This window comes from Schistocerca gregaria, chromosome 3 (assembly GCF_023897955.1).
Source record: "Schistocerca gregaria isolate iqSchGreg1 chromosome 3, iqSchGreg1.2, whole genome shotgun sequence".
NCBI lineage: Eukaryota > Metazoa > Arthropoda > Insecta > Orthoptera > Acrididae > Schistocerca > Schistocerca gregaria.
Window position 1 is genome coordinate 913304550 of NC_064922.1, and position 23956 is coordinate 913328505.

Consider the following 23956-nt stretch of genomic DNA (forward strand, 5'->3'; position numbering starts at 1 on the left):
GGCGAGGGGATAGGGGGTGATAAAATGAAATGTATAACAGCAGTAGAAGTAAACATGAACTTATGGCTGCAGTTGGGTTTGGGGGACTTTTTACTCAGTTCTGAACAGATTTTCAAGAATCTGGCAATTTTTATTTCCCTATCCCCTGAATTTCTTTTGTTTTGTTGTTTCTTTATTTAATCCACTCAGTTTAAATACTTTGTGTTGCTTTATTACACGAGAGAAATAAAGAATTTGCTACTAGTGTTTCAAAGGCTATATGATTCTGCACGGTGTCTTCTGTGAAGATTATTTCCTGTAAATCTTCCGTAGTTAAATTAACTTAAATTTCTAATGACTGTCTTTATAGAATTTCAAGCATCCCTTTTATCTTCACTAATAATACAACAGCTATCAGTAAAACTAGACAGAAAACTATACTTTGCTTAGTGTTTGTCATCTAGCACATCATTATTGTTACATTTTCTGTCACACAAACATACAAAAAGCTTGTTCCTTGAAAAGACTAGGCCCAAATGGCAGAAACATTCCCTTTCAACTGGAAAATGAAACAATATTCACATGTTCATCAAATACTTTGCCAAGATCTGCCATCAGGATTCAGCAGTAGATCAGACTTACTCAAGGGTGATAAACTTCAGAAGGCATACTGATTAAAGAGAAATTGTTACAAGAAACAAATAATATTATGAGAGCCAAAATTGTGACTTTGTAAAGCAGATGTTATCCTCCATATGTAACTAAAACAATATCCACTGGAAGTCACTCTAAAGTCACATAAATTAAGAAATAAGAATGGAAAATCACTAGAAAATATTGCTCCTTATGAGAGATTGAAATGAAGACCCTCAAAACCCATATGTATGTGACTTTACACAGAGGAATGTGTTTCCCATGATTTGTGTAATTACTGAATCACAAACAGGTACTGCTATAGTGTATTATCAAGGAGCTCAATAGTGTACTTTCTTTATTCACTTTGTCATGAAATATCTCACATGAAAATTTCCATTCAGTTGATTCAGTCGACAGACATTTATCGAATTAAAATACTTCAAAGCAGGTTCAATGTCTTCAAAGTTCTTCCAGCATTTGTTAAAAAAATGTAATCATTCATGACCATGCTTTCTCAAACATCAATTTGCATTGACTTCTGTTGCCGCTCACCTGTCTTGGTTGCCATTGTACATTAGTAAGTGAACACTGAATTTATTTTAATGATCCCAACACAAAATAAATACACCTGTAATAAAACAGGGCCAAAAATACACCTGCAAAAATGGGTTCTAAGGACAGCAAACTGATGGTTTTTGAATAACAATCTGGCCATACTTCAATCTTTGGGAAAGTATGGAGAATGAGTAGCAGCTCAGTTTCTGGTAATTGCTTCATGCTTCTAGTCCTTTTTTCTTGTCAAGATGTAAGTAAATACTATAAAATTCATAGAATGAAGAAGCAGGCAGTACAATTAAAGTTTTTGTTCAATATTGACCACTATAGTAGAATAGGTTTAGACGTTCAGTTTACTGGGAAGTTCTTATAATTTAATTCCACTTCTCTTAGAGGTGTTTTTTTAAAACTAATGTGGATTATGTTTATTTAAAATAACTTGCTTTCTTGTCAAGTGGGTTTTTCAGTAACAAATCATATATCTTAATTTCGGAAATAGTGGAGGAAAGGAACTGAACAGATATTGAAAGTTTATTAAAAAGTTTTAAGCTTGTTACTTCATGTGAGTTTGCAGTCTTTGTCAGCCTGTGTCTTAGCATTTTAAAGTCCAGTTTGTGTTTTATCTTGTGAAGGTGTATGTTCTGTCTGGTGTTGTAGTTATTTAAGTTGCTTTTGACATAAAGCAGTACTGTACAAACATATCAGTTTACAACAGTCGACATCTTGAGCTTTATAAAGAAGGGTCAGCAATGTTGCTTAGGATTCACTTGGCTCATTAATATGGCACAGCAGAAGTTTCTGTGGCAGACTGCCCCCCATCTTCCTCCTCCTATTATTTTGCTTACCCTCTGACTGTTGTGTATTATCATCATCTTTTTATAGTCCAATCTTCTCATTTTAATAAATTTATAGTTTACACATCCAAAACTATGGTGGAGGACTAAAATTTATTTCTGTCTTGTTGCGTTGTGACTTTCAGGTGTTATTCTACATATACTAGACACTCAAGAGCTGCTTTTTAATCACTTCAAAAATTCCATTTTTTCTTTATTTTATGATGTATCCCCATGTTGTATAATAATATATTTTGCAGCTTTGGTTGGAGCAGATTTCAATGTTTCTTTACTGTTTTTCTTCTCAGTAAGATAAGTGTATGAGATACTTAGCAAAATACATTGAATCAAATGCATGTAAGTAATATGCTTTTGTAATTGAGAACCTTTTTTTAAGGTGCCAAATACCAATGAAAGTATGATGCAGCCACTTCCTGGAGCAGTGATGAACTCTCTTGTATCGGAAACAAAAGTTGTGGTTGGTGATTCGGCTGAGCCAATGGAGTGTAATCCTCCTCCTCCTCCACCACCACCACCGCCTCCTGCTCCGTCATCTGGAGATCCTTCTTTGTCTGCTGAGACTAATGAGACTCTCAGTGAGAGGTATTGCAAACATTTGCCTGGACCTAAATATTTTATTTTATTTTTATTCATTTATTGATTTATGTAAACGGGCAAGGTTTGGGCCATTAGGTCCCCTCTTGCATCTAACCAGGCATTCTACATATTTTACGTGGTACACATTATGACAAGTATATTATATGAGTTACATCTGACATGGAATACAAGATTTAGAGATTACTGTAGTGCAGAAATAAAACACAGTTTTCATTCATTCATGAGAAATACAACATTAAAACAAGTTATAGGAAAGTAGATTTAAACTGTGAGTGCTAGCAATAATGGACATGGAGCAAGGGTGGAAGAGGAGAGGCAAGAGAGATGTGGTAAAACACATTTCATGAAGATAGGGAAAAAATGATGTGACTGAGAAGTGAAAAGAGAAAGAAGCATAACTGGACCAAATGAGAGCATTTGCTTTACTCTTTAACTGAGGGGAAAAATTGGCCACATACTGTAATTGTTACAGGAACATAAAAGTACTTCACAACTTAGAAGCAAAAGGTCACAGCACAGTGCAGGGTTCCTTGTTCCAGATGCAGACAGCAGCAGCAAAGAAGTTCATAATTTTTTTTTATTTTATTGATAGACACGGCTAGAACACTAGTTAACTGAGATTATTTCGATTGTTAGATTACCAGCACTTAATCTGTGAAGTAGTGTAGTGGGGCTGAATGCACATTGTGGAGCCAATGAAGTTGACAGAACGTATGAGAGCCTAATAACTTATCTGATCAATACCAACCTAATTGGACATACTATACTTTACCATGGTCAAACAGAGAGACATCGCATTGCTCTCTTTTTATCACGTAGCTTTCAAACCACTTCAGTGTGCTCTCTGAAAACACAAGCATTTATAGTTGGTTTTGACTATTCATGCCTTGTTGAATAACATTACAATGTGGAGATTCAGTAGGTGCACATTTCACATACTGTGGAAATATGTTGTGAAAATTTTTGATATCAAAGCGGCATGTGGACCTTCTTATATGTAGCAACTGTACTTTCTGCCCACTGAGATGTTCATACAAAGCTGCAGTCAAGGGCACGTATCTGACCCCTGTGACTCTCCTGAAAGAATATGCTTCCAAGACTACTTTTCCTTCCCACAAACAACAATTTTCTCTCTTTTTATCACTTAGCTCTCAAACCACTTCAGTGTGTTCTTTGAAAACTTACACTGCTGTATTCTTCTGAGTGGTATGTTAAAACGGTGTCAAATGTTTTGCTGAATTCTAGTAGTGTCAGTATTGTGACCGCACAGTTGTCGATGGAATATTATAGGTCATCTGCACCTTAACTTAGGCTGTGTTTGTACTGTGGTGTATACAAAAAGTTGAATTTGCATAAATATTCACTAATTTGGTCTTGTATGATATATTCTAGCACTTTGGATATAACAGGGTCAGTGCTGATTGGTCTGTAATCACAAGGCGATTGTGTGTTTTCACACTTGCGCAAAGGCCAGATTATGCTTCTCATGCAGGAGGATCATACAAACGTACTGTCATTTGACCATCGCACAGAGTCATCCTATGGATGACACAGTAATAAGCATGCCTGGCATAGAGAGACAACTGAAAGTGTTGTAAACAAATAAGTCTCCAGGTCCAGATAGAATCCCAGTTGAGATTTACAAGGGGGTACACTATGTCATTGGTCCCTTACTTAATTTGAATTTATCGCAAATCTCTCGACCAGCGCAAAGTGCCAAGTGACTGGAAAACAGCACAGGTGACTCCTTTATGTAAGAAGTATAAAAGATCAGACTTGCAAAATTGCAGACCAGCATCTTCAACATCGGTTTGCTGCAAAATTCTAGAGCATATTCTGAGTTAGAGTGTAATAAATTTCCTAGAGACCCAAAAGTTCGTGTTCACAGATCAGCATAGCTAAGCATTACTCATACGAAACCCAGTTTGCACTTTTCTCACATTATATGCTGAGAACTATGGATGAAGGCCAACAGGCAGGTTCCATATATCTAGATTTCCAAAAAGCATTTTACACATTACTCCGCTAAAAACTGTTAACGAAAGGACGTGCATACAAAATAGGCTCTCAGATATGTGACTGGCTTGAAGACTTCTTACATAATATAACCCAGTGTATTGTCCTCGATAGCAAGTGTTAATTGGAGATAGGGGTAACATCTGGAGGGCCCCAGGGCACTGTGATAGGATTTTGCTATTTTCTCTATACATAAGAGTCCCGTTAATTTGAACTAATTGGGATTGGACCTTGTTAGGATTACCGATTTGTTCGGATTAGCTGGAATTACGGTGACGAGTTTCTAGTCTGAAGTAAACCAAGCAGATAAGTAGGTACCCCATGGTAACAAATGGGAACAAGTGTGGGAACAGTGGCTCACTCTCACTCCCTGCCCTTGTTGTGCATTGTTGAGATCTTTACAGTGTCTGAGGTCAGTGCACTGTCAGTTGGTTGGCAAAGTGATTGGTTATGTTAGTTACCGATCGCTGGCACGTGTAACAGTTTTATTGGATTCGTTCAAGTGTAGTGGTGTATGTATTTTCGTCATGAGTAAATGGAAACATGTAACATTAACTCTCAAAGAAAAATTGAATGCTTTGAAGAAGATAGACAATGGTAAGAATGTACATAAACTGGCAAAGGAACTGGGTGTTGGTAAAGCAACTATTTGTGATTGGAAGAAGAACCGAGTGAAGCTTGGACAATCCTGTGCAATGTCTTAGGAAAAAACACTGGAAATTCGGCAGACTGAAACAGTCCCAGTACGATAAAGTGGATGAAGCTCTTTTCCTTTGGTTTATGCAGGAAAGAGAAAGGAGAGCTCCTTTGAGTGGATCACTGGTTCAGGAGAAGGCTGTTTACCTGAACAAGTTAATGAATGGTGATGAGTCTTTTAGTGCGAGTACAGGTTAGTTGGACAGATTGGAAAAACATCATGGAATCCATTATCTAACAATTACTGGAGAAAAGCTTTCTTCCGACTGTGATGCAGCGAGGGAGCATTTGGGAGAGTTTGAAAAAATGATAAGAGGGGGAAAGTATTCTACCCAACAAATCTATAATGCTGACAAAACTTGCATTAATTTTAGGGCATTGCCAACAAAAAAACCTGGCATCAAAAGCAGAAGACCATGCTCCCGGTTTTAAAATGTGCAAAGATTGTGTGACTGTTAGCGTGCAGCAACACTGCTGGTAATGACAAGCTGCCTTTAATGCTGATCCATAAAAACCACAACATGAAGTTCGTGCCCATATATTATCGCAACCAGAAAAAAGTATGGATGGATGGTAAGCTGTTCAAAGAATGGTTTCATGGCCAGTTTTTTACCTCTTTTCAACGGTTTTCTAAGGAAAATCATTTTTCTCCCCATGCAGTCCTTTTGATTGATAACGCGCCATCTCACCCCAACACTGAGGAATATGTGATGGAGAAACAGTGGTGAAAATTTTGCCACCAAATGTTACACCACTTCTACAGCCGATGGACCAGGGTGTACTGCAAACATTAAAACTGATTAACAGAAAACAATTTTTAAGAATGCTGCTCCAAGATGATAGCGGACAAAATAAAAAAGACCAATGTGGAGATGTTGTTTATTGGGCCACTGAGACGTGGCAGAATATTTCAGAAAATACTCTGAGAAAATCATGGAGAAAACTGTGGATGTCTCTTGAATTTCAGGACAAATGAAGAGGAAAATGTACTACAAATGATACAGACAATCCCTGGATGTGAAGAAGCTAGTGAAGGAGACGTAGATGAGTGGATCCCAGCAGATGGGACACTGAAACTGATTTTGTTGCTGCTGTGACTCAAGACCAGGAAGAAGTGGACTGCTGTGATGGAAGTGACATGGAGCCTGGGAGCTGGTGCCACACAGTGACGCAGCAGAAGCCCGTGACTCCACACTACGTTATTCGGAGCAACAACCCACTGCTACACCTGCTGATTTGATGTTTATGAGACGGTGGAGTAACTGTGCATCATATAACAGACTATCTTCATTATTCCAAAAAAACAATGACTGAGTTTTTGTCATCTAAAAAGTAGGGGTAAAATGTCTACTGTATTTTAGTAAGTTGGGTAGCTTTCTTTCATTGTTATGCATTGTTTAAAGCCAATGTTTTCTTGTCAAATTTTCTAATACATGTTTACTGTACTGAGTAAGTTAAAATAGTGTGTTTGTACAGCAGTTTACTGCACAGTTTTCCATACTTACACTAATGTTTTTCATGTTTGGATTAACCGAATGTTTGGCTTACTGGGGTTCGGATTAACAGGACTCTGTTGTACATAAATTATCTGGCAGACAGGGTGGGCAGTAATCTGCGGTTGTTCGTTGATGATGCTGTGGTGTACAAGAAGGTGTTGAAGAGCAGTACCTGTAGGTTGATACAAGATGACATAGACAAAATTTCAAGTTGCAGTGATGAATGGCGCTGGCTCTCAATGTAGCAGAATGTAAGTTACTGCAGATAAGTAGGAAAAACAAACCAGTGATGTTTGGATACAGCATTAGTTGTGTCCTGCCTTACACAATCAAGTTAATACCTGGGCATAACATCGCAAAGCAATATGAAATGGAATGAGCATATGAGGATTGTTGTGGTAGGGAAGGCAAATGGTTGACTTTGGTTTATTGGAAGAATATTAGGAAAGTGTGGTTCATCTGTGGAGGAGACCACATATGGGACACTAGTGTGACCTATTCTTGAGTACTGTTTGAGTGTTTGTGATCCGCATCAGGTCAGATTGAAAGAAGACATTGAAACAATTCAGAGACCAGCTGTTCGATTTGTTACCAGTAGGTTTGATCAGCATGTAAGTGTTATAGATACACTTCGGAAGCTGAAGCGTGAATCCCTGGAGGGAAGAAGACATTCAATTCAAAGAATACTACTGAGAACATCTGGGGAATTGGCATTTGAAGCTGACTGCAGAATGATCCTACTACCGCCAACATACATTGCTTGTAGGGACCATGAAGATAAGGTATGACAAATCAGGGCATGTACAGAGGCACACAAACAGTCATTTTCCCTCGCTCTATTTGTAAGTGGAATGTGAAAGGTAATGACTAGTTGTGGTAAAGGGTACCCTTTGCCGTGCACTGTATGCTGTCTTGTGGAGTATGTATGTATATGTATAGTAGGTTGTGTACCTTTAGTGATAATGGCTGTTCTTTGATGCCTATTGCTTCAGAAGAGATTATCATTACTGCTTTTCTTGTTGTGTTTATTGCAATGTGTTTGAGGTGCAAAGTGTTGCGATAAGTTCCATAATCTGGGGATTCTTGTAGACCATAGTTCTTTGTAGCGAGAGGATTGCCCGTTGCTGAGAAATTATTCAGCTCATTAGCTGAGATCTAAAAGAAACAGTTTCAGATTTTGCCATTTTGACCCCCAAGCTACAGAGATTCTGCCACACAACAGCAGATGTCGTGTTGCTATACAGAAAGGAACAAAGCGTGGGTGACTCTGACATTGTTTTGCAGTTTCCTGTTTTCTTCTAGGCATTCAAATTTCAGATTTGCATTGAAACATCTACAAGCAACATCCTTGTAGTTAATTATTTGATGTAAGTCAGTTGTATACCAAGTGGTGTCAGGAGAAAACACACACAAAAGTTAATAAATTGTGCAAGCTTTCAGAGCCAGTGGTTCATTCTGGCAGAAAGATTGAAGGGGCAGGAAGAAATATGAAAGAAAAGGAATGGTGAGGTTCAGGAAACAGAGGAGTTACTGGGTGGGATGAGAAGGAAAGACAGAGTACAATTGAAGTGCCAAACAAAATTGAATTTCAAAAGATAACTTGTTCAGGGAATTTAGTTTATTACTGAGGTATGTAAACAAAAGAAACATATATTTTTTATCATAATGCCGGTTCTGTGGCTTTATCATTTACTGTTGGGAGATTGTCTGAATTTCTCTCGTATAGGAAATGGTGACACTAGAAGTTGTAGAATTTTGGAATATGTATTGTGTTCAAGTATAATGACTTTTCTGGAGACTAGAAATCTACTCTGTAGCAATCAGCATGGGTTTTGAAAAAGGCGATCGTGTGAAACCCAGCTCACGCAATTTGTCCACGAGACTCGGAGGGCCATAGACATGGATTCCCAGGTTGGTGCCGTGTTCTTGACTTCAGCAAGGCATTTGATACAGTTCCCCACAATCGTTTAATGAACGAGGTGAGAGCATATGGACTGTCAAACCAATTGTGAGATTGGATTGAAGAGTTCCTAGATAACAGAATGCAACATGTCATTCTCAATGGAGAGAAGTCTTCCGAAGTAAGAGTGATTTCAGGTGTGCTGCAGGGGAGCGTCGTAGGACAGTTGCTATTCACAATATGTATAAATGACATTGTGGGTAACATTGGAAGTTCACTGAGGCTTTTTGCAGATGATGCTGTAGTATATCGAGAGGTTGTAACAACGGAAAATTGTACTGAAATGTAGAAAGACCTGCAACGAATTGGCTCATAGTGCAGGGATGGCAGTTGAATCTCAGTATAGACAAGTTTAATGTGCTGTGAATGCGTACAAAGAAAGATCCTTTATCATTTAGTTACAATATAGCAGGTCAGCAACTGGAAGAAGTTAATTCCATAAATTATCTGGGAGTAGGCATTAGGAGCCATTTAAAATGGAATGACCATATAAAATTAAACGTCGGTGAATCAGATACCAGACGAGCTTCATTGGAAGAATCCTAAGGAAATGCAGTCCAAAAACAAAGGAAGTAGGTTACAGTACACTTGTTTGCCCACTACTTGAATACTGCTCACCGGTGTGGGATCTGTACCAGATAGGGTTGATAGAAGAGAGAGAGAAGATCCAATGGAGAGCAGCGCTCTTCGTTCCTGGATCATTTAGTAATCGCGAAAGCTTTACAAAGATGATAGATAAACTCCAGTGGAAGACTGCAAGAGAGACGTTCAGTAGCTCGGTACGGGCTTTTGTTGAAGTTTCGAGAACATACCTTCACCAAGGACTTGAGCAGTATATTGCTCCCTCCTACGTATATCTCGTGAAGAGACAATGAGGATGAAATCGGAGAGATTAGAGCCCGCACAGAGGCATACCGACAAACTTTCTTCCCACGAACAATACGAGAGTGGAATAGCAGAGAGAACCGATAGATATACTCAAGGTACCCAACGCCACACACCGTCAGGTGGCTTGCAGAGTATGGATGTAAATGTAGATGTAGATGTAGAAGCAATTATGCAGGTGATTTAAATCATTCAACAGAAATAAAAGTGGATGTGAACAATGGATTTTCACACATGAGCATAAGTTTTGGTCAGATAGACAAAAGGTTATCTAACTTTAATGATAAATTGCTTGATTTTGATTCTCGCCACAATGGAAGGACTAGAACAAACAACACACAATATCTTGTCATGCTTTGTCAAAATTTTCTCAAGGCACTGCATTTGTCATGTGGTGAGCATAATGTAAGCTCAATAAGTTTACAGTTCTATTTACATGTGTACATGTAATACTTATGGAAAATATTGAACTTTGAAAATTAATAAATAATGTGAAGTAACCCTTTATTTATTATGCAGAAGTAGTAGTCCGTTAAATGATTCCACCATATCATAGAAAATGCAAAACTCGTATGACAGGATCGTTTTAACCAGCCCGTTAATGATGTTTCAAATTTGGCACAACTCATTTTTGGAGCCCAAATCATTCTGGTCTATATTATTTTCAAAATAACACTCATAAGCTTCTTTAATTAGAGGCAGATTTCCCCTCTGCACTTTCTAGCCCCTAAATAGCTTCTCCAGCCAATCAGGTTTCAACGTAGTGATACTTCCTGCAGGCTGTGGCTCGAGCTCCCCCTGCAAGAAGTAGAGCTCGGAATGTCTGTTTACATTACGTTGTGTGTAAATAGTTTATGTTTACCGTGGTGCTTTTGGGCATGTCTTCGGGCATAGACAACCTCGTCCTGCGTGGTGTTATATGGGGTTGCCGGCCCTCAGGGGCTACCTTGGCTCCGTTATAACAATTATGTTTAGTATTGTTAAGAAAACAGTGAGAAAGTACAGGGTGTTTCAAAAATGACCAGTATATTTGAAACGGCAATAAAAACTAAACGAGCAGCGATAGAAATACACCGTTTGTTGCAATATGCTTGGGACAACAGTACATTTTCAGGTGGATAAACTTTCGAAATTACAGTAGTTACAATTTTCAACAACAGATGGCGCTGCAAGTGATGTGAAAGATATAGAAGACAACACAGTCTGTGGGTGCGCCATACTGTACGTCGACTTTCTGCTGTAAGCGTGTGCTGTTCACAACGTGCAAGTGTGCTGTGGACAACATGGTTTATTCCTTAGAACAGAGGATTTTTCTGGTGTTGGAATTCCACCGCCTAGAACACAGTGTTGTTGCAACAAGACAAAGTTTTCAACGGAGGTTTAATGTAACCAAAGGACCGAAAAGCGATACAATAAAGGATCTGCTTGAAAAATTTCAACGCACTGGGAACGTGACGGATGAACACGCTGGAAAGGTAGGGTGACCGCATACGGCAACCACAGAGGGCAACGCGCAGCTAGTGCAGCAGGTGATCCAACAGCGGCCTCGGGTTTCCGTTCGCTGTGTTGCAGCTGCGGTCCAAATGACGCCAACGTCCACGTATCGTCTCATGTGCCAGAGTTTACACCTCTATCCATACAGAATTCAAACGCGGCAACCCCTCAGCGCCGCTACAATTGCTGCACGAAGACATTCGCTAACGATATAGTGCACAGGATTGATGACAGCGATATGCATGTGGGCAGCATTTGGTTTACTGACGAAGCTTATTTTTACCTGGACGGCTTCGTCAATAAACAGAACTGGCGCATATGGGGAACCGAAAAGCCCCATGTTGCAGTCCCATCGTCCCTGCATCCTCAAAAAGTACTGGTCTGGGCCGCCATTTCTTCCAAAGGAATCATTGGCCCATTTTTCAGATCCGAAACGATTACTGCATCACGGTATCTGGACATTCTTCGTGAATTTGTGGCGGTACAAACTGCCTTAGGCGACACTGCGAACACCTCGTGGGTTATGCAAGATGGTGCCCGGCCACATCGTACGGCCGACGTCTTTAATTTCCTGAATGAATATTTCGATGATCGTGTGATTGCTTTGGGCTATCCGAAACATACAGAAGGTGGCGTGGATTGGCCTCCCTATTCGCCAGACATGAACCCCTATGACTTCTTTCTGTGGGGACACTTGAAAGACCAGGTGTACCGCCAGAATCCAGAAACAATTGACCAGCTGAAGCAGTACATCTCATCTGCATGTGAAGCCATTCCGCCAGACACGTTGTCAAAGATTTCGGGTAATTTCATTCAGAGACTACGCCATATTATTGCTACGCATGATGGATATGTGGAAAATATCGTACTATAGAGTTTCCCAGACCGCAGCGCCATCTGTTGTTGACAATTGTAACTACTGTAATTTCGAAAGTTTGTCTGCCTGAAAATGTACTGTTGTCCCAAGCATATTGCAACAAACGGTGTATTTCTATCGCTGCTCGTTTAGTTTGTATTGCCGTTTCAAATATACCAGTCATTTTTGAAACACCGCGTATATAGAAAGGTCAGATAGTGAGAGTAGTTACTTCATTTTTGTATAATATTTTACATCTAATAATACCGGAGACACCTTGGGTTTTTGTGGCTGTGGACCATGTTGGCCCACTGCCTTGTGGCAGGGGAGAATGGCAGGCATTCCCAGTGCATGCATGTAAGTGTGCACACACATAGTGCCACAAATTATTACAGGATTTCATACACCAGTGCTGACAGTAGATATGATGTAGAAATGCTGATAATATGTATTATAGAATTTTACAGTTATTAAGAAAGGTTTTCCAAATGCCCAACATGTTCAGTTTCAAAAAATATCTCTAGGGTCTTCAGAATACAGTTGGTCATTTGGGGGGGAATAAATGTTTGGCAATATGATGATTTGAGAGCATAAACTTTGTAATTCTGATTAGTTGCAATATGTAAAAAAAATAAATTTTCCTGCCGGCTGGGGTGGCCGAGCGGTTCTAGGCTCTCCAGTCTGGAACCGCGAGACCACTACGGTCGCAGATTCGAATCCTGCCTCGGGCATGGATGTGTGTGATGTTCTTAGCGTAGTTAGGTTTAAGTAGTTCTAAGTTCTAGGGGACTGATGACCACAAAAGTTAAGTTCCATAGTGCTCAGAACCATTTGAACCATTTGACCAAATTTTCCTCAAGGAGCCAAGGAAAGAGAGGCCCCTTGAGGAAAATTTATTTTTTTACATATTTCAACTAATCAGAATTACAAACTTTTATTGATGTAATCTTACATCCATATGTGTAAACAGTTAAGATTACACCTATTCTAAACTTATGTCATTTATTAATTGTCTACTTTAAATAATACAAGGAGAAATATAATAAACAAAAAGAAATTGTTTACAATAAATTTTGTCATCACTGCCTTTTGTGTTTGCTTAGCCTGTCATCTGTAGTATCATTACTTCCAATCATCATAGTTGTCATCATCCTAACAGGACAGCTGTGAAAATTACATCCTTGTTGTCACAAATATTTGGCTGTTTCTTCCGAATATGTTGCTATTTCCGAGGTTGTGGTTATGGTGGGACCTGAGATCACAGCTTCCCCTCACCCCCACCCCTCCCACCCCCACCCCCATCCATTCCTGAACACATCCTTTCTATATCAACATGAAAATGTCACATCTCTTTTCTTGTTTCCAAACATATCAGCCACCCGCTGCTCTCTCATTAGCTGTGTAGAACGAATGGCTCACACCCCGTGTCATTCACACCTTCCCTCACTGTGAGTATCGACAACATTGTTGCACAAAACACACAAGTTCGCCTCTGGCTCCAATGTAGACTTTCAGCATCTCGTGCAGAAATGTATGCTATTGTTGAACATTCATCCAATTTTAAAGTCTTTTGATTCTGAGTTCAAATGGATTCAGGCAAACTTCAGTTTAAGTGTGGTCGAAGTCCCTAGAAAGCCAAAGTACTTAGTGTATATTCCAAAGGTTGACTGCATGGTAAAATTTGCTGCCTGTTTAACATTCCACTGCTTGTCCTCATCATAGTTCTCAGCCAAGTTGGTGTTACTGTTTCTCCTTCAATGTTCGATGATATTGTGCTTGAGCAACAGTGAATCGTGGACACTGGTATCTACTAGAGTGTAGGCCATAAGTAACAATAGCAACTAATAGCTAAATAAAACATCGCAATCTCGATTCAGTCAAAGGCTCAAACTTTCGCTCATCCTGTAATCTAGTGACATTTGTTGGTGTAATCTCCACAATGCGTCATGGTATTGTCTCCACAACACAACATTCCATTGTAATTTACTCTTGTGATAACAGTTGCAATGAGTTTAATATGATTTATTTCATTTGTTATAGATTTAATTTTGGATTAATTTTGTTTCTCTTTTCATGTGAATGTCATCATAATGTTCTAAAGGTGATTAAAAGCTAATAACATTGATTAAAAGCTGGTAAGCTTTTTCCCTGGTATCCTAATATGCGAACTGGGACTGAATTTCTTATTTGCAATCCACTTGTTGAATTGTTAGAGTTTCTCATAACCAAATAAAATATTGAGTTGGGTTCAGAATCAAGTAATGGTTTTCAAAGTACAAGATTTTCGCCTTTGAATGTTACTTTTACTTAAAAAGCAGCGTAAATGTATATTTACAGCATCCATAAATGTATTAAATCTTTTGTTACACACCTGTTCCAATACATCAAAAGTTTGCAAGTTGATAAAATCTCGTGTTCTTTCCTCCTGTTCCTCACGAAATTGTCAAGTTTTAAGCAGAGCATTAAATTGTTATAGTGGCTGGTTCATAGTTTCTCGCTTATCTCTTGCACTAGTGCTGCGAGTCCCAAATGTCACATTAGGGAGGACAGTGGTTCAAACCTGCATCCAGCCATCCTGATTTAGGTTATCCATGATTTACCAAATACAAGACCACTCCCATATTAATCTATTAAACAATGTAAGAATGTTGACCTTAGTGGCAATATTTTAATTTGCAAATATGAGATGACCCTGTATCTTTTGAGTGATAAATCTCATCTTATAATCGGATAACTACATTAATTGATGTGGTTTTGGTATAAAAGGAATTTGTTATATTTTTAACTTGCTGAATGGTAATATGATTAGATTTGAATAGTGTTCTAAAGATGGTTAATGAATTAGTTTAGAAGCTTGTACGAAGATGGTTAGCTTAATTGTAACAGCCTCCAGAAACTGTACCTGTCAGCTCGGTCTTGCCTCCTGAGTCCCTCTATGTTCCACTAGGCAGCAGTGATTCCTCTTCCAACACCAATACCCTGCTGTCCTTATCCCTTCCCCGCCCTGCTCCTGATTGTTGCTCCCTGTTCAACACTTTTTTGTTGCAGTCTGACGTGGGTACTGGTCATGTGTGTGTGAGGTGCGCTTGCTTGTGTGGATGTGTGTGTTGCTCTTAACCGAAGAAGACTTGAAAGTAATGGCCTTCTCATCATTTTTGTCTGCAACTCAGCATATCATCTTTATGGAGAATAACAATGTATCCGTAACATAATATTGCTAACTGTGATATATACAGTCAAGCTTATCCTTATTTTGCCATATCTAAAGAATTTAAGGATGGATTACACAAGTACCGTATTTACTTGAATCTAAGCCGCACTCAAATCTAAGCCACACCTGAAAAATGAGACTTGAAATGAAGGGGGAAAAAAATCGCGAATCTAAGCTGCACGTGAAATTTGAGACTCGAAATTCAAGGGGTTCCACAACGAAACATTGTCTCGAAATTTGGTAGAAAATCCGAAGAAATTCTGGTCGTATGTAAAATACACAAGCGGCAAGACGCAGTCAATACCTTCGCTGCGCAGTGCCGATGGTACTGTTATCGACGACTGTGCCGCTAAAGCGGAGTTATTGAACGCAGTTTTCCGAAATTCCTTCACCAGGGAAGACGAATGGAATATTCCAGAATTTGAAACACGAACATTTGCTAGCATGAGTTTCTTAGAAGTAGATACCTTAGGGGTTGCGAAGCAACTCAAATCGCTTGATACGGGCAAGTCTTCAGGTCCAGATTGTATACCGATTAGGTTCCTTTCAGATTATGCTGATACTATAGCTCCCTACTTAGCACTCATATACAACCGCTCGCTCACCGATAGATCTGTACCTACAGATTGGAAAATTGCGCAGGTCGCACCAGTGTTTAAGAAGGGTAGTAGAAGTAATCCATTTAACTACAGACCTATATCATTGACGTCGGTTTGCAGTAGGGTTTTGGAGCATATACTGTATTCAAACATTATGAACCACCTCGAAGGGAACGATCTATTGACACGTAATCAGCATGGCTTCAGAAAACATCGCTCTTGTGCAACGCAGCTAGCTCTTTATTCGCACGAAGTAATGGCCGCTATCGACAGGGGATCTCAAGTTGATTCCGTATTTCTAGATTTCCGGAAAGCTTTTGACACCGTTCCTCACAAGCGACTTCTAATCAAGCTGCGGAGCTATGGGGTATCGTCTCAGTTGTGCGACTGGATTCGTGATTTCCTGTCAGGAAGGTCGCAGTTCGTAGTAATAGACGGCAAATCATCGAGTAAAACTGAAGTGATATCAGGTGTTCCCCAGGGAAGCGTCCTGGGACCTCTACTGTTCCTGATCTATATAAATGACCTGGGTGACAATCTGAGCAGTTCTCTTAGACTGTTCGCAGATGATGCTGTAATTTGCCGTCTAGTAAGGTCATCCGAAGACCAGTATCAGCTGCAAAGCGATTTAGAAAAGATTGCTGTATGGTGTGTCAGGTGGCAGTTGACGCTAAATAACGAAAAGTGTGAGATGATCCACATGAGTTCCAAAAGAAATCCGTTGGAATTCGATTACTCGATAAATAGTACAATTCTCAAGGCTGTCAATTCAACTAAGTACCTGGGTGTTAAAATTACGAACAACTTCAGTTGGAAGGACCACATAGATAATATTGTCGGGAAGGCGAGCCAAAGGTTGCGTTTCATTGGCAGGACACTTAGCAGATGCAACAAGTCCACTAAAGAGACAGCTTACACTACACTCGCTCGTCCTCTGTTAGAATATTGCTGCGCGGTGTGGGATCCTTACCAGGTGGGATTGACGGAGGACATCGAAAGGGTGCAAAAAAGGGCAGCTCGTTTTGTATTATCGCGTTATAGGGGAGAGAGTGTGGCAGATATGGTAAGCGAGTTGGGATGGAAGTCATTACAGCATAGACGTTTTTCGTCGCGGCGAGACCTTCTTACGAAATTTCGGTCACCAACTTTCTCTTCCGAATGCGAAAATATTTTGTTGAGCCCAACCTACATAGATAGGAATGATCATCAAAATAAAATAAGAGAAATCAGAGCTCGAACAGAAAGGTTTAGGTGTTCGTTTTTCCCGCTCGCTGTTCGGGAGTGGAATAGTAGAGAGATAGTATGATTGTGGTTCGATGAACCCTCTGCCAAGCACTTAAATGTGAATTGCAGAGTAGTCATGTAGATGTAGATGTAGATGGGAGAGAAAAGTTTTAGGCCGCACCTCCAATTCGAAACAAAGTTGGTCCATTGTAATATGAAACACAATTTAGGTCGAATGAATGACGATACAGCTACAGTAGTTTGGTTCGAGTCGTAAACTTAGCAGTTAAGCTTTACCAGGTAGCCATTGCTATGCGTCAGGCGCTCCGTCCGTATTTATACGGGTACCCTTCCTGTTTCACGTGCTTTGTCTGGTTTGAATTGATTGCTTATTTTGCTTTGATCTGATAAGTGCCGCTTTCTTTGTTATAGGTGTTTACGGCACTTTAAGCTGAAAATGCATTACTGTACTGTGTTATACATTGTTTATTGCATTCTGATAGTGCCTGTTTATGGCCTGTCACCGCTCGCGGCAGGGCTTGCTTTTGTGCGCGTTACTGCCACTTACAATTTTTTTTAAAAAAAGAGAGGAATCGTCTCATTAGTGAAACAATGGCAAGAGACTACTATTTGTTGTTACTTACACTGTTGCTTTCTTTGATAATGATCAACAAGAACCAAATAATACACTGTGTATGATAGAACATGGTCTGAACAAGAGTTAGGCGAAAATTTTTCTCCATTTGAAAATCTTTGCGGCTGCTTCTTTAGTACATCAAATTCCGCACAGGAATTAGAGTTATCTTAAATTTAAAAATCTAGTCAGTTGCTGTGCTTCGTTTCTGACTGTATCACTATTAGGCATAAGAATAATACGAATATAAACATGACACGATATGTATATTCTTCCGCGTTTGCTGTTGTCTCACTCTAGTTTCATAGTTAATTAGGCAGACAGCATTTAAATGAGATAGCAGCAAACATGAAAGAATACATGGCAAAATGTGTATATTCGTATTATTTGTAAGGTGAAGAGAATACTGCATGTGATTCACATTTCATCAGATTCCTATTAGCAACCATCTCTTCTCACTGGTACGAAAAAATTCAGAACGTAGAGTTGGCCATATTGACAAACATCCCAAACAGTCTTGCCAGTTGGATTTTCGTAGTACATTGAAATTCTGCTACATTCGAAGATGAACGATACAGAATTTGTATTTACTTCGTTGGATAATGTATGAAAATGCAGTGGTCGAAACTCGGGGCGGAGAAAAAAAAGCTCGTCTTCCACCTATTTTTAAATTTATTTACTGACACAGAGGTTTTGCCGCCAGTATTTATCTTTGTGCCTACAAAGCATGCCTGTGTAGCGCTACATATATTTGACGGCAGAAGTTAGTTGTGGCGGCACCTACTAACATTTTTCTGAACTTCTGCTTGCTTTGCACTCAATTCTAAGCTGCAAGCGGTTTTTTGGATTACAAAAACAGCGAAAAAAAGTGCGGCTTGGATTCGAATAAATACGATAGTGACTTTGGAGCAGTGGCCAAGTGGCTAATGACTGAAGTATTCTTTTTCTAGAATTCATTTTAAGCTGAATAATTATTGTAGAAATTTACATAAGATGGGCGACTTTAAATACATTGTGGTATAGTCATTGGAAAGCCAGTAGACTATGTTCCTAAAATAAATAGAATATTTTGATAAGTCAGGTATAACTGATTACTGTAAGTAAAACCTAATTGGCGAAGAAAGGATAATGATGAATGAATATGTAAATATTATGTTATTAACAGAACTGACATAATTAACAGATTTGATTCTATTGAAATCCTATTGGCTATTGGACTTTAAAAGAAAAGAAGAGAAAATGTAATAATAAGAGTGAGTTTAAGAAGCAGAACATATTCAAGTGCTGAGAACCATAAGGGCCTAAAGCACACAGTTGCTGAGCCCACATTTAAGTGAATATCAGAAAAACCATCGAGAGAGCCTGTCACGAATGCTCATACATACTGTGTGGGCCTAAAGGACAGCTCAACCGACTCACCATAAGATCAACAGGTGTCAGAAGCATGAATAAGTGCTACAGTCTCACAATTGATGATGTGCTTAAACCTGATGTCTGTGTTAATCATTACCTATCACATTCGAAGTTCATTTCAAGAGAGGGATTGGAGAAGAATTAATAAATAAAAAAAATCAAGATTTAAAACCTAACCGATACTTTCATGGTTTTGCCACCCAAAATGCTGTCAGTTTTTAATTATCTGTTTTTTTTATTCTTTGTTAGTGGCCTCTCACGAATGCATAAATGCATGTCCCAACACATGATAAGTCTTGCTAGAATCATTGCATTACAAAGGATGAAATGTAGATTGTACAGTTCAGAGCAGAAACAAAAAGCAGGATGATTTGCAGGGTCGACACCGCCAGCAGAGAAAAGTAAGCTTAACAGCTACATGATTATCAGCTTATTGTTAACACTGGTTTTGCCATTTTTTTCCCATGGCTAAAAGTCGTCTCCAATTTTTGGTACGAAACAAACTTTGTAGTTATTGATCAAGATTTAGTAGCACCTGTTACTCTTTGTCCCATCCGATGGCCCTTGTAAATGTCTGCCTTGCTTGCTTCCACATCTAATTTTTCACATACAACCTGTATGGGCTTTGTGTATTGGGTCACTTGCACAACTTTGAATACCCACAGGCTGTTTTGCTTTCAATACTGTTTTAGTTCATCAGTAGTAGCAGACAGTTTGTCTTCCAAATCCTGTGTCTTTTTCTCATACTCAGACACAGCCTTTTGTAGATCACTAATTTCAGAAGTGTTGCTAACAATAGTTAACATGCATTTGAAGTAAGTCGTCTGCAGTAACTGCATCTGGTATAGTGTTTACAATTTGATCAAGGGTATCACTGTCATGGAGCGCAGAGTGGATCAGTTCTGCTATACCTCAAATGAAGGCCTTACTTTCTGCCAATGGCTGGGCTGTTACACCTGCTGTTACGCTGCTGCCAGATGTGCTGCTGTTAGCTTTCTGGTTTGCAATATTTTGCAGTGTATGTGATGGTGTGAACAATAAATGAAGCTCTAGTGTGAAGAGCATTACTATTTATACAAGTTTCACTTGTACTACACAGCAGTGCTTCAGAGAATACAATTGATTTCAACCAAAATTTGTGAGCTGAATCTAATGCACATTACATTACAACTGTTACGGAGACTAGTTAACAAAACTCTATCAATTTCTCAAGGTTGGAGTTCCATGATTTTCAAAAGTGTAATTTATGTGATACAAGACTGAACAAATCCAAGGTCTGGAGAGTCAGGTATAGTATTGAGTTCACTGTTATAATATCTCTTGATCAGTAAAGATCACAATTGTATTTATAACCTGACTGATCAATAAATTATTGTAGTCTGTAAATATGTACAGGATTTCAAATTTTTTTCTCTCTCATTTTTCTGTACTAAAGAAAGAAATGTTTATACAAGGAAGAACCATTGAGTATAAAATATGAAAATTAACTATCATGGGGGGTATAAAAGTAATGAGACTGGTAACATTCTGTATGAACTGATAACACTGTTGCCCCCCTCTTTCACACAACTGTTAGGTTCAATAAATCTCTTGACTTGGTATTAGTTTTAAATTGTTTCAGTAGATACTTAAATATCGTAAAGTGTGTGAAGTGAAGACGTTGAGTGGACCAGCAATTGTATAACCAGTGTTCCACCGAAATTTTGGGTGAAGCTAGATGTAACTACTACTGCAACTTTGGAAAAGTTACCAAGGTCTAATGGAGAATGTTCCCCACCCAGGGTACAAGTGTCCAGATGACATAACTCCTTTTCAGCAGGAGGAGAAATGAAAGACAAAGTTTGTGGGGGTAATAATCTTCATGCTAAAGAATGGATAGCGATATGGAAAGAGTGAAGAGTTTTTTGAAGTTAGACTACTAATTGACATGAGAATAACCATTTTTGAGTTAAATTTGAATGTATTAGTGTCCATCAAATCTTGACACAGTTTGAGCATCTGAAAACTATGCAGACGAGGTTCCAAAAACATCGGAACTGAGCACAAGAATCAGAAGGATTTTAGTACTGATCTTCCGGCTGCCTTCTAAAGGAGCTAGGGTCTTGCGATAAAAGTTGACGAGTAAAGGATTTTTGAATATGATTCTGAGACGACAGTACCATAGTTGGAAGTGTCACACTGATTTAAAATCAAATTAGTGTTGTTCCGGCAGTCGGGGAACAGTACACAAAGAATTTGTCCCTCCAGTACACACTTTCAATCAAACTTTTTATCGGGTAGTGTGCAAAAGACTTTTAAAGGGTGACGTGTGCATCCAAGGGTTCTTCAGCATTCCTACTTGCTGGTACACAAGCCCTGTGATTACTTTTATTATGCCCATGCAAGGGCTTAAAGGGGTACTTTTGTCTGATATCTGGAAGAGCATAACCAATTATTTGAGTAGAAGCCTTCCAGAATTGTTACATGGATTGGAAACAGAATCTCTATCAGAGTGTAACTATCACAGGTAACTATTTTGAAGGGGTCTACCTTGATGTGTGCAAAGAATAGAAATCATGGTAAAAAAAAAAAAAAAAAAAAAAAAAACAGTCTCATTATTTTTCTAACACCCCTCATAGTATTAAAAAGCGTGAAGCTTGGTCAGTTTTACAGTTTATCTTGTCAACTTGTTGCTAATTTATGTTTTCAATGAGCTGAAATATTTTGTTTGCAGTAGTGATCACCAGTTATCTGAGGATGACCTTGCATTACTATGTGATTTGTTCTACTTGCCATTTGAACATGGAGGACAGGGTCTTCAACTTTTGCAAGAGTTCAATTGGCTTAAAAGCAATGCCCATGTTGTTACACTTCAGAACCGCAACAAGGCTGATGCAGAGCATGGTAACAAACCAGAGGTATGTTCATTTGTTGTTTTAAAGCAGTGTTATTGGTATAACAATAATATGGAACATCATATGTTATTCCATGATCTTAATCAAATACTGTAATTACCATAGCAATGTGTAATTACTTTGAAACTTGTCAGATGCTGCTGTGCAATCCATCAGCAGATAAAATCAAGCTTCTGTCTCTTTTTTGTATAAATAATATACTAAAATTTACAGCATTAATTATACATACGATTTACAGTAGGTGAATATGGATTGGGGCTAAGAAATGAAAGAGGAAGCCCTCTGGTTGAATTTTGCACAGAGCATAACTTAATCATAGCTAACACTTGGTTCAAGAATCATAAAAGAAGGTTGTATACATCGAAGAATCCCGGAGATACTGAAAGGTATCAGATAGATTATATAATGGTAAGACAGACATTTAGGAACCAGGTTTTAAATTGTAAGACATTTCCAGGGGCAAATGTGGACTCTGACCACAATCTATTGGTTATGAACTGCAGATTAAAATTGAAGAAACTGTGAAAAGGTGGGAATTAAAGGAGATGGGACCTGGATAAACTGAAAGAACCAGAGGTTGTACAGAGTTTCAGGGAGAGCATAAGGGAACAATTGACAGGAATGGGGGAAAGAAATACAGTAGAAGAAGAATGGGTAGCTTTGAGAAATGAAATAGTGAAGGCAGCAGTGGATCAAGTAGGTAAAAAGATGAGGGCTAGTAGAAACCTTTGGGTAACAGAAGAAATATTGAATTTAATTGATGAAAGGAGAAAATATAAAAATGCAGTAAATGAAGCAGGCAAAAAGGAATACAAACGTCTCAAAAATGAGATCGACAGGAAGTGCAAGACGACTAAGCAGGAATGGCTAGAGGACAAATGTAAGGATGTAGAGGCTTTTCTCACTAGGGGTAAGATAGATACTGCCTACAGGAAAATTAAAGAGACCTTTGGAGAGAAGAGAACCACTTGTATGAATATCAAGAGCTCAGATGGAAACCCAGTTCTAATCAAAGAAGGGAAAGCAGAAAGATGGAAGGAGTATGTAGAAGGTCTATGTACTTGAGGACAATATTATAAAAATGGAAGAGGATGCAGATGAAGATGAAATGGGAGATACGATACTGCGTGAAGAGTTTGACAGAGCACTGAAAGACCTGACCCGAAACTAGGCCCTGGGAGTAGACAACATTCCGTTAGAACTACTGAAGGCCTTGGGAGAGCCAGTCCTGACAAAACTCTACCATCTGGTGAGGAAGATGTATGAGACAGGTGAAGTACCCTCAGACTTCAAGAAGAATATAATAATTCCAATCCCAAAGAAAGCAGGTGCTGACAGATGTGAAAATTACCGAACTATCAGTTTAATAAGTCACAGCTGCAAAATACTAACGCAGATTATTTACAGACGAATGGAAAAACTGATAGAAGCCGACTTCGGGGAAGATAAGTTTGGATTCCGTAGAAATATTGGAACACGTGAGGCAATACTGACCCCCACGACTTACCTTAGAAGAAAGATTAAGGAAAGGCAAACGTATGTTTCTAGCATTTGTAGACTTAGAGAAAGCTTTTGACAATGCTGACAGGAATACTCTCTTCCAAATTCTAAAGGTGGCAGGGGTAAAATACAGGGAGTGAAAGGCTATTTACAGTTTGTACAGAAACCAGATGGCAGTTATAAGAGTCGAGGGGCATGGAAGGGAAGCAGTGGTTGGGAAGGCAGTGAGACAGGGTTGTAGCCTCTCACCAATGTTATTCAATCTGTATATTGAGCAAGCAGTAAAGGAAACAAAAGAAAAATTCGGAGTAGGTATTAAAATCCATGGAAAAGAAATAAAAAATTTGAGGTTTGCCGATGACATTGTAATTCTGTCAGAGTCAGCAAAGGACTTGGAAGAGCAGTTGAACGGAATGGACAGTGTGTTGACAGGAGGATATATGATGAACATCAACAA

The 23956-nt window shown here is 38.9% G+C and overlaps 1 protein-coding gene across 4 annotated transcripts in view; it reads left to right on the forward strand.

Annotated features, from left to right (window-relative positions):
- Positions 1 to 23956, forward strand: part of LOC126355425 (protein O-GlcNAcase) — a 164380-nt gene that overhangs the window by 79273 nt on the left and 61151 nt on the right. For all 4 annotated transcript variants that reach the window (XM_050005732.1, XM_050005731.1, XM_050005730.1 and 1 more), the window contains 2 exons: positions 2401 to 2606; positions 21819 to 22002. In XM_050005732.1, coding sequence (XP_049861689.1) covers positions 2401 to 2606; positions 21819 to 22002 — 390 coding nt within the window. The remainder of the gene's footprint in view (positions 1 to 2400; positions 2607 to 21818; positions 22003 to 23956) is intronic.